Below are 15,240 nucleotides of genomic sequence, written 5' to 3'. Positions count from 1 at the left end.
TGCATGTGTACAATACAGTAACTTAAACAACAGCCGCAAGGCTTGACCGATAAGCAAACAGTGAAAAACAGAACTGTAGAGTGCCTTCATGGCTGGATAAGTTAAATGACAGCAGCCTATAAATCAGGGGTGTGTGGTAGCAGAAAGTGAATGTGAAAAGAGAGTGTAGAATGTAGAAGATGTGCATTGATTGTGTGAAAAGCATTTTGATTTTATACAATATTATTATAATAAAAAAAAAAGAAGAACAAACCGCTACGCTGTTGATCCTGTTCTTTGTACCTCGCTTCATGCACAGATACTGTAGATTGAACAAACAATAGGTTTCCAAAGCAACAGCTTCGACACTGTCCCTCGCATCTATTTTGGGGGTGATGGAAATCTGAAGTCTTAATTTGGGCTGGAGCATGTGTGCATGTGTGCTAGACAGCTGGGCTCTACTGTGGAGCTGCTACATTAGCGGGCAGATAGGACTACTCACAAATCACAAAGCTACCATTTGAATTGTACCCTCTTTTCAATTAGTTTTATTGACAAAAAGCCATTAATCAAAGAACAGATCCAAGAAATTCCTGAGAAAGCAAAAGGGGAGATCTGAAATAATCACATTAATCATTTGGACCTCACCGAAAGCCTCGTAGCCCGCCCCGTGTCTGTGCGTTCATGAGGCTGCAGCCAAGAACAGTGAAGGGCCTGGTGAAAGATATGTTGCTAATGACACAGAGAGAAACGCAAAAAGTGTGTGACCTACCTCTAGTACGATTTTAAAATATTAGATTGGCATGGCTTACCGTCACTACGGCCCAGGAGCAGAAATACACAAGCAAGTCATTGACAGGTAAAGACACAGATGTGGGGTTTGGACAATTGATAAAATGGTGCATTTCCCTGACAAATTAAGGATTTAATTTGAAGTCCAAATCCCCTTTCTCTTATATCAATCACTGTAGAGGAGCGCCATCTATGGCTCACATCTAAGAAATTCACGGAGGGGATCGTTTTTTTTAGGGACACACAGAGAGACAGCAGTCATGACAGGAGAAGACAGTATTAAACATTTAGCCCAAAACAAGAGCAGCTTACACGACTGTTCACAAGTATAAGAGCTTGATCATCCTGAAGTTTGTTCAGTCATTCATTGGCATGGCAAGAAAACTAGTGTTTTGCATTAGGAGCATAAATGCACATTATATACACTCTGACACGAATGCCTGTCTCTGTAGTGAATAAGGCACTGAAGTTGGAGGGGCTGTAGAAATACAGTCATGGATATACTGAGCTTGTATGCAGAGTTTTAAACCCAGGGCGTGATATTGATTTGAAATCTGACCAATAATGTCCACAGGCTTATACAACGAGCATGTCTTTAACAAATTATGAACAGTCCTTACAAACACAAATGACTGATATCTATGGTAGATGTGATAAAACTTTCAAGACAATGTATTATATGTCCACTTGACTGTCTATATGAAGATAATAATACTTTTCTTTTTACTGGGATTTGGTGCCTCGATTATCATGGAGAAACAAAACAGAAAGGCAGAAGTATGTGTGGCTCTTTCATAAATCCAGCACTGACTCATGCTCAGCATGTTTCCATTGTGCCATCTCAGGGTCAGGTACTGCAGAAACTGTAACAATAAACAGTCTTTACATTCCAGTGAAACAGACACTTCTTCAATTGTCTCACAGTATTTTCATGCCTTGCATTTACACAGAAATTAATTGCAGAGTAACCTGTGACATCAACAGTGGTCTGTACCAGATGTGTTTTGTTCTTTGTTCAGAGTTTTGTTGTGGCGATGTCCATTATTTGTTCTGTGAATGACCCGTGACTGACTGACCGGTCATGATACCAAGCCATGGTTCACTGGAAGCACCTCACTCTGACAGGCGTTGTAGGACTTCACTGTGTATCAAATCCTTATTTGATTCCCCAAAGTTCCTCTTCAAACAGTCGTCGCTTTAATTTCTGCCATTGTTTGACATATTTTAGTCTTCTTAATAGCTTCATGCTGAGGAGTTTATGACAGTCGAGGGATAGTTCGGTTAATCCTGGTAGGCAAAAGGCAGAGAAAGTACAAAGAGAAGTCAGATGCCTCAGTCTCCGTAACGGAAGTGTTCACGGAAAGAAAGCATCACTGCTATCCTTTGTTGCACGTAGATATCCATCCGTAATCAATTATTTCCATGTTTGTTTATATTTCCTGTAGTGTTTGCATGGGAACTCAAGAATTCAGCTGTGAAATATAGAAGACAAAGAAGGATGATTATTTTTGACACAGATTGAAAGTTAATACAGTCATTTTTTTAGGCTTGTAGATAAAATAGTCACATGCCTGACACTAGATAATCTGTCCATTTCTTTACTGTAGTTAAATTCCTATTGATCACCCACAACCAGCATTTCTTATTTAATTAAAGGGACTTATAGCAATCTAATTCTTCTAAACATCCAGTCATCCTTTTTTCTGTAACCGCTTTTTTGCCTACGGGCAATTTAGAGTCATGAATTAACCAAAGCTGCATGTCTTTGGACTGTGGACTGACACGAGGAGCGCATGCAAACCCCATGAGGAAGGCCCCTCTTGCTATGAGGCGACAGTGCGAGCCACTACACCACCGTGAAGCGCTCTTCTTCATATAGATTATTTTCTCTCCGCTGCCCCACTGATAGACCCTTTTCACAGCAGCCATTTTGACATATCATTGCAGCGTAAACAAAGGTGTAATTAATAAGATTAATTATGGCCCTGTTCCACATAGATGGGCCAGGGCCCTTGTATTGTGCATGCTGGCTCACTGAAATGTCTGTGACACACTAAATAGAATGGGGCCATAAGTCATTTAATCAATTACAGCTGTGTTTACCTCTTGTGGCGGCAGTGAAAAGGGCCTATATCTGTATTTTAAATCATGAAATCATTTTAGTCATCTGGTACATACGTAGCACACTGCATGCTTACCTTCCCATGAAGGGCCAGGTGGCTCATTGTTTCCTCCTGACCACCTGTTTGAGGTGGAGCTCACTCTCTGCTGCTACAATAGGCAGCTCGTTCTTAAGGTGGTATGAGATAAGGTGGCTTATGCTCTCAAATAACATGTCTTTGGTCCGGACCTGTACGGAGTACAGATAAAGACGGGAGGATGTAAGTTATTGTGTTCACTACATAAAGCACAAACCTTCCAAGCGGGATGTACAGTATGAACTTTAGTATTTTTGGTACGCTATGTTTTAGCTTGCTGCCGGACTCACCACTCCCTCAGGGTCCACTAGCAGTAGGTGTTTGGGCAGCCCACAGTGCATGCCGGTTAGCACATACTGTCCTGGGTTGGTAGTGCTCTCCCGGACCAGGAAGTCTCCATCTCGGACCAGGAGTTTCTCTGCGTCTCGCCTGCTCATGCGGCTGTGGTACCACGTCTCCCTGCGGAGCTGCTCCTCGTTTGGCGCCACGGGGGCTCGACGGCGTGGAGGGCTGGGCCACTGGTCCTCCAGGATCCGGACACCTCCCCCTCCAGCTGCAGACCCAGCAGCTCCTCCACAGGCCTCGTGGAGCTTCAGGGCGTCCTCGAAGGGCCCTAAAAGGACAACGATGTTTCAAAAATACAAATGTGGTCACTCTATAGTATTTTTCAAATGTGTCAGCATGTGTCCCAGTAACCCTCAGGACTTACTCATGTCGAAGAGGTCCATTTTTGGACTGTCTGGTGCCCGGGGCCCTCTGTGTCCATTGGGCCCCTGCGCCAGTGAATCCAGGTTTTCCAGACTTTGGGTGTTGACGTACTGATGTTCCTCGTAATCTCTGCTGCCTGGTGGCTGGCCGTCAGCACACAGGTAACCATCTGATGTCAGACCTGAGAAAGACAGGTGCCCTCAATACATTTTTTTATTCTGGATGTGTGTGTGTGAGTGTGTCATGTATGTGTGTGAAACATCAAATTCTTTGTCTCCGTCTGGTGGTTAAAATCACAACTTGTTTTGTCAGGTACCACGTTGTATGAATAGATTATTTCAATAAATAATCTAAGACAATTAAACCAGTTTCTCTATGTTCTTAAGTGGATGTGTATTGCTAAAGTCATAATCATAGAACAATTGTAGGTAGCAACCAATGAGACGCCCCTCCACCAAAAAAGTACCACTGAGAAATAAAATATGTATATTCTAACTTCCTTCTCACTGTACTGCTATGTCACTTTTCATCAACTTTTTCAATTGGAAGATAATAACCTAAATAAAGTTCAGGGTATCTTGAGGGCACAAAGTGCAGAGAGGACTGGACATGTACCATAACAGGTCACACAATGTCAAACATTTTCAGAGAGATAAGAACACACAATGTCATCACAAATGTATTTGCAGGTGTAGTACCCCGCTACTGCCACTGGGTGTCTCACCTGAGCTGCTGGTCGTCTCAGTGTCCCAGTGCAGCTCATAGCACAGCTGACCGGGGGGATAAGAAGCCTGCTCCCTCCTCGCTGGGGAGCCCATCTGCAAACACACAGCAGAGGAACACGTCCTCAATACATTTGTAGCTCTATACCTTGAATGGACAACTCTCTCATCTCTTGTCCCGCACATAATGTAGTTTCCAAGCACTCTATTTGAAACATTAGCTACACAGCATGTCCCCGTCGTTTGAACAAGCGGCAGGGAGAAAAGGAGTGATTTCTCTCACGCGGTGGGCAACACAGGAGCCAAAGGCTTTTTATGTAATCACATCTATCTTTGGCAATTACGGTGCAGGCACATCAGGAAGACAGTTATGGAGTATATTTTCATGCTCCAACTGTTTAATTCCACGTAAACAATACGGGGAAGGAGCAAGAAAACACATCAGTCACCGGTTTATGAGGGAGCTGTCAAAGAGCTTGGCTGTCATTGTCTGGTAAAGTTTAGTCATTGACCAGATGGAGCTTTGATTACATCTGATAACGTTAGATGGTAAGGTTACATCCAGAAACAATCATGCCTGGAGATTCACCTGTGCTGCCGTCTTGCTCTGTGGTTGTGTGTGGATGTGACCCAGCAGAGCTCCATTCGGCCTGAGTCTAGAGTCCACCACGCCCCCAACAGGAGGCTCCTTCCCTGGGATGCTGTTGTAGTAATTATGTTCAGAGAAGTCCTCATCCTCCCCCCACATCACCTCTTCTGTCCTGACGGACCTGAAGAAGTGAAAAGGTACATTTGATTATCATAACCACACAATTATTACCACAACTTCTATAATGTAAACTACTGGTTCCCAAACTAGGGGTCTTGACCCCGACTGGGGGTCGCCGAAGCTTCACACGAGGTCTTAAAAGTTGTATTCTGTTTCTTTTTTAGATTTGTGCACATATTAGGGTTTTGCCTTCTATTGGCAGTCTATTGTTCATTCTGTTCAGATCAGTTCTGTACTGTTATTGTTATGCATGATGTATAATATGAAATATGTCACTTGGTCAGGAGCCGTCAGTTTACTCAATGATACAAAAGCGGTCCCTTTAGGAAAAGGATTAATGTTGAAATGATTAACGTATTATTATATTATTACTTTTCATAGTGATATAAATAGTAATAATAATGATAAGGAGATCTGGGTTCTCAAATGGATTCATTCTGATTAGATGACATGTCCACATCCCAAAGGGATCTTTATAAATCTGGTAGAGATTTATCAGATTTGGACAGTCTGTAGTTTCTCTTGTGTCTGCAGTGGCATCACTGCAGCACTTGGGGGGTTTTGCTCCAAGAGGTGAGAAGATCTGTGCGGATCAATATTATGAGACGGACTTTTGGTAATACAAGAACAAGCTATCATGTCTCCCTGTAATAAATAATAAAGAAATGTGAGAGTTGTACAGTAGATCAGGTGTTTGAGGAGGAAAATGTGACTAAGCTCTTTTATGTAGGACGCCTGGTCAGTATTTATGTCAAAGTAAGTGTGATCGATTGTGCCAACCTCCACTTTCACTTCCTGTAGGTGTCAATCTTCCTAAAATAACATCAAATGTGTCCTTGACATTGAAGTGTCAACAATTTTAAAGCTTTAATGTATATGATAGTTGTACAGGAACTTACAACATACAGTTATTTCTCAGCACCACGGTGCCTGTTATTTTAGAAATCAATGATTATCTGTCGTGTCGCCGCGCCACAGATTTGGAAGGACAGTGACAAAAACGCTTTTCATCATTTAATAGAAGTCATGTTTGTGGCTGTGCAGCATGTTACCTCTCCATAGACGCCATGGTTTTGGGAGGACTGTGTAGGTACTGTTTGAACTGCAGCTCGAAGGCTTGGCCGATGGTACTGATGACACCCTGGGCTAAACCGTCCGAGCACTCCAGGATGTGACATGCTGCAGGAAACAAAACAAGAGAACGCTTGCTGCTGCACACTTTGAGGAGTAAGATCCTAGCTTAGCATTTATCTCATTTAATGTCATTTTAAGTTTAAGCATTTCTTTCCAAAACACTATGTGGTCATTTAGATTCTTTCTTCTTAATGAGAAGATACCTTGCTTAAGAATATTAGTAATTTCTATTCTAAATCAAGAACTGTAGACGAGGTTATAGTAAAGTCAACTTTCATATCAAGAATAGCTTCCAATATGCTATGATGTCACTTTTTTAATTTAATACTATGTCATTGTGGCATCATAAAATACATATAAAGGTGAGTAATCCATGATTAAGATACAATCCATTATTGTATAAATGTGGTGATGAAACTGAGGCTTTTCCGGACATACCTCTCTGATTCACTGGGTCTTTGGCCACATACGCAACATAATCAGGCGTGTCCTGCAACAGAAAGGTGGATAAATCTAATTAGACCAGATAAATTAGACATATATAACTAAATTAAAGCCCTCATTGATTCTTTGGGTCATGAGATTGGAAACCAGTAAAATGGAATCCAGTCAGATGTGTGCAGTCTGCCAAAAATGTCCATTTCCAACAACAACGTATAGAGAGCTGGGAGCGAAACGCTGCACTCACTGTGTCTCCTCCAGAGGCAAATGAGATGGACTGCATGGGATGGTGTGCTATCACCTGAAAGAGACAAGCGGATAAAACAAAGGAACATTGATTAATGTGGATACAGACAAGACAAATGGGCAGGAAGATAAGAGATGTCAAAGCACAAAATAGTTTAGTAAGCAGTTAGTCAAAACATTCAGGGTTTGACACTATGCCAATACACTTTAGAAGTTAAGTGTTACTACACACCGATTATTTTTCATATTTTTATTTTCAGCAAAGACGAAATGCTGCTGAACATCATGTAAACCATTATAGAACGTTGTAATATTTAACAATGAACAACCCAACTATTATTAAATAAGAAAACTTGATCTTGAACTGATGATCAAAGTTGAAATTAACTGACACAAATAATTTCTGAAATGTAATAACTGAAGGAATTCATTACATGTAAAAATGTTAAAGATTTAATTTATTTGTGGTCAGGAAGAAACTTTCTTTTCAGCAGCAGACAATAACATTTAATTAAGGCCAGACACGACGGGCAAAAACATCATTTTTCATGCACTGATTTTTTTGAAGTGGAAATAGTCACAAACTGAATTGTTGAAGGTTGATTTTTTTTTTATTTGATTTTTCAAAATACCAAAGAGATATCCAAAATTTCTCGATAATAAACGTTGACTCTAATCTGCCAACAAACATCATACCTGTCGTGTGGTAGGGATAAGCAGACCGAGGCCATCTATGGAAATATTGACTGCAATACCCATGCCTGCAAATCGCAGATTACTTTTCCCCATAACGGACTGGAGAGCTTTGTTATGGGCCTACATGAGGAGGAAAAAAAAAGAGAATACAGTAGAAATTACAATCACATATTTAAAAATGTACTTTTATTCAGAAAACATTAAATGTCATCCTGTTTTTACTGCATTTGTTATGAGACAAAGTACTTGTTTATGTTTATCAGGACAATTCAGACATCATTTAAGTGTCTTAGGTTTCTTAAAACCGCTGTACTAACCTGTGAGTTAACTTCAACCCATAGTTCTCCAGCAGGGATATAACAATTTAGTATGTAGTAACAGTAGTGTAATGAAACATGCAAAGTATGAGATTTCTATTAACCTTCTTCTTCCACGCTCCCTTTCCGCCTGGCACAGTGTCACACAGCCTGTTGATGGCTTCCCTAATCAGGAGAATGAAGAGAGGTCAACGGTCAGACTACAGTGGGACACTGATCTCAAAGCTACAAGGACACTAAAAGTAAAAATCATGTGAATTCCCTTCAACAATATGAGGAGCATGAGACTGAACATTTTTAAATGCTGAGTCAGAGTTCAGGGGTACAAAAAGCTGCAGCGTCACAATAATGGATTAAACAAGAACAGAAGCTTTGTGTTCCCTCCCTCGGGCTGAGGTCACAGGTCACAGACCCATCACAGTTCAAATGTCAAGAAAGGTTTCCAGCAGGTCTGTTCGCCAGCACTAAACTAGTTCTTACCACTCGTGTTAACCGACAGTGATTTGTCATCCCGTGTTTAACTCCCTGTCGAATTAGGGAAGAAGAAACACTATCATTTGCCAAAATAAAGTGTCTTCCACTGCTTCTTTAGGGCATCGTTACTCACATTTATTTTCCTGCAGTGCAATTCTCTCCGCAGGTTTGTAACAACTTTGCAGTGAAGCTGCTATAACTCCTGGGAATGGTCGCCTAATGGGTGTTTAAAGCCTCTGGTCTGGTGGCGGGAGTGTGGCATAATGTGGAATTGAGGCTGCAGCGCTCGCTCTCTTGCTGCCAGGGGACAGCGGGGACGGCAGTCAAGAACCCAGCTGCCCCTATCAAGTGGCTCGTAAATATTTAAAAAGCAGCGTCCCGGGCCCCATCTCGAGTAAAGGTCTTCTCAGGGATTTTTGAAAAACACCACAATGTTCAAATGACTCATGCTGATGAGAGGGCAGAGGCATGAGGAGGAGGAGGAGGAGGAGGAGGAGGAGGAGGAGGAGGAGAGAGATGGGCTGTTGTTTTTGTCTGCAGCGTCGGTATCTTCCCTGCAATAAAATGCAGGGCCTCATTAACGCTGGTGTTGCTGTTTAACACCGTGACACAGAGAGTACTGTTGGGAAAATGGAGCTTCTTCAAATCTAGGAGCTGAAGTGCATTTTTGAAATACTGACAACCAGTGAATGTTTTTGTTGTGGTTTTCCAGGCCTAAATTAACTTGTGCACAAGTCAGCTCGCTGAAAAAAAGGCCAAGTTGTGGACGCCTAATAAAGGTTTAGACTTCAAAACGCTGCTTTTGAATCGCACCCAGCAGCAATTAACATAGAGTAAAATATCTGGTTAAGTTTGTTAGATTGATTAAGACGATCAATCATTGATTTTTTGGCCTTATGGGACGGATGGCCCCTCCCGTGTTCCCCAAGGTATCAGAGACCTCATGCCGTTAGCATCACTGGGAAAAAGTCAGTTTTAAAGATGCTATTCATAAAATGTCTTGCACATGCAACTGGATGGAAAAGGCTGCTGTACATTCAACTGAGGGAAGGACTCTATACTTAACAACCGCAAGGATGCAAAAATAAAACATATTTGTCATCAATGCACTAAAACTGTAATGACTAAAACCTGGCTTAGTCATCTCATGCTCGGTTTGGTTTCTCCATTTGCTAATGTTTTGCTTTTTTTAACTCTCCTCTTCCTCTTCAAGAAGTTACAACCCCAGACGTTATCCAGCAGGGTGCGTTCATGGGGACCACTGCAGCTTTCCACAGTCATTAGTAAACATCATCAATAATAGATCTCCCTCTCTATCACTCCATCCTCTGCAGTCTCCTCCCCCTGCACTTAAGCCTTGGATGCACGGCGGGCTCCGATTACTGCCGATCGATTGTGGAGGAGAGAGAGGAGGGCGAGAGACAGAGAGGGAGGGAGTGTGTTTCTCCCATGAGGCCCAGGATTGCAAAGAGCCCTGCTTTTATAACAATAACATCACATGTAGGCCATAACAACACGACACAGACATACTAAGACCCCGAGGTATACTTTTCTATGTATCGTCACTGGGCACATATACATTAACTGAGACACACAACATTGTATTGCTGCCATTGTACAAAACCTTGTGACTTAAGTTTTGGTTTACATTGTTTATACTTGCATTAGCATTTAATTTTCGTGGCAAATGATTCAGCAGGGTTTGGTAAAAAGTTAGCTATAGGTGTAACCCAAATATAAACATTTAACAGCATTGACATAATAGGTCAATTAAAATCAAACCAAATTAACTCTAAATAACAGCCACAAACTGACACACACCGCTGGTAGCAATTTGATATCATAATGGCTGATACTTCAGTTAATCCTATATATATATATATATATATTGGATCAAATTCTCCTGACTCATCACTACTAGTGTAGATGGTCACCAGCATACCTTGTCACCTGAGTCCGCGTGTTGAAGTCCAGGGAGCGCATTGACTTCAATACTTCAATGCAGCCCATGTACTGCAAAAAGAAACAAACAGAAAACAAGTTTGGAAAATAATAATTATCAACGTGTCATGTGAATTTTGAAAATAAATGCTGAACTTCAAAAAAAACTCACTCTGGAAAACTAGTGAGGTCACCGGCTTTCTAAGAACTTGCATAATGAATAAGCACTATACACATGTATAGCAAATGTTGCATTTGGAGAAAAATGTTTCAAAACAGATATTAGAAGTCTTCCCTCAAAAATATGCAGTCTACAATATGTAATCCATGAATGGTAAGCATGACACTTTTCCCAAAATGCATCCTAATCTAACTTAAAACCACATACAGTATATAAGGCCATTAAAGTGTACTCCAGCTGAGCAGCTTCCTAATGGCTGTCAGGTTGGGGTGATAATAGCACCTTGACTAGATTAGCAGCACTAAGAGCTCCAAATCATGGACAAACTGCAGCTCCTTAAGCCTCTGGGGGATGCTGAGGGTGTGAGCGTGTTTGTGTATAAAATGTCTTGTACTAATTTGAATATCTGTGAGGTTTACATGAAAAGACGAAGGCGTGTGTAAAATGTGCAATTCATACTTCTATTTCAGTTTCCCTGCCATCAACAGTAAATATGTATTCAGAATAATGAAAAAAACATTCACAGCCTTGATTAAGACAAACCAATAGATTCAAATCGAAATAAAAAGGATAGCACTGTTGGCGTTACCATTGAATGTGAAAGGCAGCATCAGTGGCTGTGTTTCGCCTGCGCTCATCTCAAATATCATACAGACTTTCGTGACGTAAAACTCTTCAGCGGTATATTGGCTTATGTGATTTATAAACTCTCTGTGAAACTAATACGGTGCTACATAATTTATATCCTCTCCAACACCACTTTGGCTCAGTTGATGCCATATTTAGTGCAGTTTCCAGGGTTGTTGGTGACTACAACGGACAGCAGAAAGACCACACGGCAGCCATACAAACAAACAGAGAGAGAGAGAGAGAGAGAGAGAGAGAGAGAGAGAGAGAGAGAGAGAGAGAGAGAGAGAGAGAGAGAGAGAACAACCTTTGAGCCCGAGAGCTTAATGAGCTTTCTAACCAGATTTGGAGACGAGGGGAAGTCTTCCATCAGGAAAATTGTCTCTCTTTTTTCCTTCCCTCTCTCTGCCAATGCCTCCATTGTCACACACTCATCTGCTGATGAAACGCATCCCCTCTTCTATCACCCTATCTGCACTCCCTTCCTTTTGGACCGAGTCTCCAGCACACGATTCCTAGTACTGCAGGGACACCGACTGTCCAAGAAGCATTCCTCGGAAATGTAATAACACTGGCATGCCCGGGGTAAACTTTGTGGCATTGTGTGGCTGCCTCCTTTGAGATAAATCATAGTCGTTTTACAGTTTATCAATGTAGAAACTAATGCACTAATGTCCCAATTACTTATGTAATAACTTCTCATTTAACCACTAAAGGCAAGGCAGGATCGAAAAGCATGTACATAAGTCGTGTAACGATGGATGGGCGGATGATGGACAGATACTGAGGACAGCAGGATGTTACCAAACAGTATCTGGATAGTGTAGATGATGAATGAGTAGGGTTTTTTTTTCCCCCCCAAGTTCTGTTGATGCAATCCTATCTTGTTTGTAATTCATGTTGCCAAAGTAAATGTCCTGGACAACAAAGTTCCTTCTCTCATACTTTTGTGCACAGCATCGGACCACAAAATGTACTCGCTGCACCGTGGAAGGACCTTTCTGGTTAGAGGTATTCATAATGTGACTGATTAATACTGTGCACCAGACTGTGAGGGAACAGCGTAAAATGATAGCAGTCTGGTTTTTATGTTGCTCTCTGAACGATAGCAGCTTTGGCAGCTGCAGTGCTTTGTTTGATGCTTGCTTGCTTGCTTGCTGCAGTGTCCTGGCTTGTCAAAGAGGGCAGATGCAGGCCAGACAGAGAGCCTTGACATGGCTGTGTGTGGACAAAGAGAAAGTGCAAAGGAGGAAACCAATACTGCAAAACATATTTGTGTCTTCACCAGCAGAGGAGTGACTGTGTGGGAGCGAGAGGCACTGAAAACAGAAATAGAGGGAGGGAGAGCTGCACGCTATGGTAGCTATGCTGAATAAAAATGGCACAGGGCAGCAGAAATCTTCTGTCACATTGACACTAATACATGCAGCAAGTGCTCCACCCTGCATAGATTTACCACTGAATCGCACGTATAGTTCTGCTGCGAAATGCATCGCAAACATCAGCTTACACAGGTCATTTCAAATGATTGCGCAGCAATGAGCGCACTCCAAAGCTCGGTCGGACAATTAACCGAGTTATCAATCAAACATTGGAGCAGCACTTGTTATGAATCCAGGGAAAAGCTTCGCATGATGATAGGAGCTCATCACCGGACCCCTCCCGTGCCGACCCAACCGTCCTCATCCGCATCACATGATGCAAATGACTGGGATTAAATGTAATTGAATATAGGAATGAATGGTGCCTGTATAATGGCATTAGAAGGCGTGCTTGAGCCCCAGACTGGGCTAATCAAGAGCCATGTCATTAGTTTGAGGAGCGGGGGGTGGAGCAGCGCAAAGAGGGGCGGAGGAGAACAGGCGCGGGGGATCGCTAAGAGGAGATCATTGACATTGACGTCAAGCAGTCTGCTTGGGGTGGCAACCCCTTTGTAAACACAAATCACAAGTACTGGTAAAGGCATCTCCTCATATCTCTACCGTTTTAGTTACAATCATCCTAATCTCTCTGGTGGGACAACCAACCAACCATCCATTTCTTGATGTATGATCCTGCTTTTAATACAAAAAAACACAAAGAGTTTGTGTACGAGTTAAAAACCTCATTCAAGCTAGTGACACTAACTACATTAAAGACTTGGATTCGCTCAGATATTGTAACTCACATTTCGTGGATACGATCTTAAGTTGTCCTTGCACACATGAATGTAAACAATCCAGAAAGCACACAAAGAACACCACTCCCACAGGCTTACAGTGGGAGCTCTCAATCAGGCAGAGGTTGCATGCACTATAAATACAGATGGTTATTTTTCAAAGTAGCTCATATGATGCATACAACCTTTGGTAAACACTGCGATAAAAGACCTTGCTACAGTTTGTGCACATCATTCTAATGGGTTATCTTTCTCCACCCTGACGCCGGTGTGCTATCCTGTCGCAGTCACACCAAGCCATCTATCTAAATTATATATTCCCCAGCCCTCGCCACATGAGCTGCATAACAAACTGCCTGGCACTGTGGTGTCCTTTTGTTTCCCACCCAGATAGAGAAACCTTTAAATGGGGCTATTAATATTTCGTGGTTCATCGATTCTTGTGAGCGGTAAATATGTGAGCACCAGAGGAAGAAAAAGTTATTTCCTTTTGTTGTGCACACTTTCAGAACAAAGCCTGAATTAAGTGGATGTTTAAGAAGTGTACCTTTACAATGTATATACTGCATGCATTAAAAAAAAAAGTGCCCACTGACTCACCCTGACAATATAAGAGGCCCCTGGTCCTGCTATCTTCTTGTCAGGGTGCAGCCAGCCTTGAGAGGGTTTGTGGATGAAGCCACCCTTCTGGGTGAAGTCCTCTCCCTCGAGCCACATGCCTTCCACCCTTGTCCTGCGGCTCATTCCTGACCTGGAGCCGCTGGAACCCCCAGGGCTCGCCATGGCCTCTGTGGCCCCAAATCCGTGGCCCCCTGGATTGGCAGAGTTCGCCGCCGCAAGTGCTCGCTGCCCTCGAATGGCCTGCAAGGAACAGGGGGTGACACACACAGGGTCACAAGAGTTAAGCACCGCTGCCAGACTGGCCACCGGGCCGCGGGCTGAGGCCACACCGCTGTGCCTGTGTGATGATGAGCTATGTGAGGAAGAGGTCTGGGAAGGAGCCGCCTTCCCTGAGTCCTTGCTAGAGCTGGAGCTGGATGGGCTCCGGCTGAGCAGGGAGTTGGAGAACTTCCACTGGGGCATCCTAGGGATGAGCATGCAGAAAGTTGTGGTGGCATCCTGCTCCCCATCCAGGGAAGGGGAGTCGGCCAGGGCTGCTGCCCCGGCAGAGGAGGAGGATCTGGCAGTGTGATCCAGAGGAGGCAGGGGAGGCAGAGGAAGGCTCGTGGCGGAGGAGGAGACCACCGGTGTGGCTACAACTTTGCCGCTCATGGCTAAGCTCTGCATCAGGTCGTCGGAAGAGGTCACAGAGTCGTTGCGAAAGCGGCCATACTTTGGCTTAAGGAGCATGCCCGGAGGAGCCGCCTGGAGCAGGAGCTGAGAGGGAGGGGGGGGGGGGGGGATAACTGCCAGAGGATGAGGAGGGGGGTAGGGGGAAGGGGGAAGGGGAGGGGGAGAGGTGTAATGGAAGAAGGGGGGATAACTAGAGAGAAAATCTTCCAGGTGGAGTCCTATATCCTTGTCAAGTGAACGCTGTCTGGTCCTCTCCCGTTCACACACTGTCCCGCTCTCATGCCACTCTCCTCTCTGTCTGAGCTGGCCTGCTTCCTTTCACTGCCTCAGGCAGGCTCGCTCGTATACTCCCAGTCTCCCTCGCTCTCTCTCTCTGTCCCTGTCTCTCTCTCTATCTCTCTCTCTCTCTGGATGATGTCATTGGGTCTATTAGCCCTGCCCTGCCCAGCTGCTCTCAGACTGTATTAGCTAAAACACATCTGCCTGAACCGCAGTCAACCTCTCACACACACACACACACACACACACTCTCTCTCTCTCTCGCTCTCTCTACAGAGCACCTAT

General features: G+C 43.4%; 1 protein-coding gene across 1 annotated transcript; it reads right to left on the bottom strand.

Annotated features, from left to right (window-relative positions):
- Nucleotides 1–2,992: 2,992 nt before the first annotated feature.
- shc2 (SHC (Src homology 2 domain containing) transforming protein 2) lies at nucleotides 2,993–14,733 on the bottom strand (the record flags this gene model as incomplete). Its single annotated transcript, XM_079157328.1, is given in 14 exon segments — nucleotides 2,993–3,121; nucleotides 3,260–3,582; nucleotides 3,679–3,858; nucleotides 4,402–4,495; nucleotides 4,989–5,169; nucleotides 6,221–6,347; nucleotides 6,741–6,792; nucleotides 6,991–7,044; nucleotides 7,686–7,805; nucleotides 8,107–8,167; nucleotides 10,419–10,489; nucleotides 13,984–14,532; nucleotides 14,535–14,561; nucleotides 14,563–14,733. Coding segments are annotated over 14 exon segments (2,139 nt in total).
- Between the last annotated feature and the right edge of the window lie 507 nt (nucleotides 14,734–15,240).

Source organism: Pholis gunnellus (assembly GCF_910591455.1).
Source record: "Pholis gunnellus genome assembly, chromosome: 4".
NCBI classification, from domain to species: Eukaryota; Metazoa; Chordata; class Actinopteri; order Perciformes; family Pholidae; genus Pholis; species Pholis gunnellus.
Note: the sequence above shows the minus strand (reverse complement) of the source record. Positions and strands in the feature narration are given on the sequence as shown.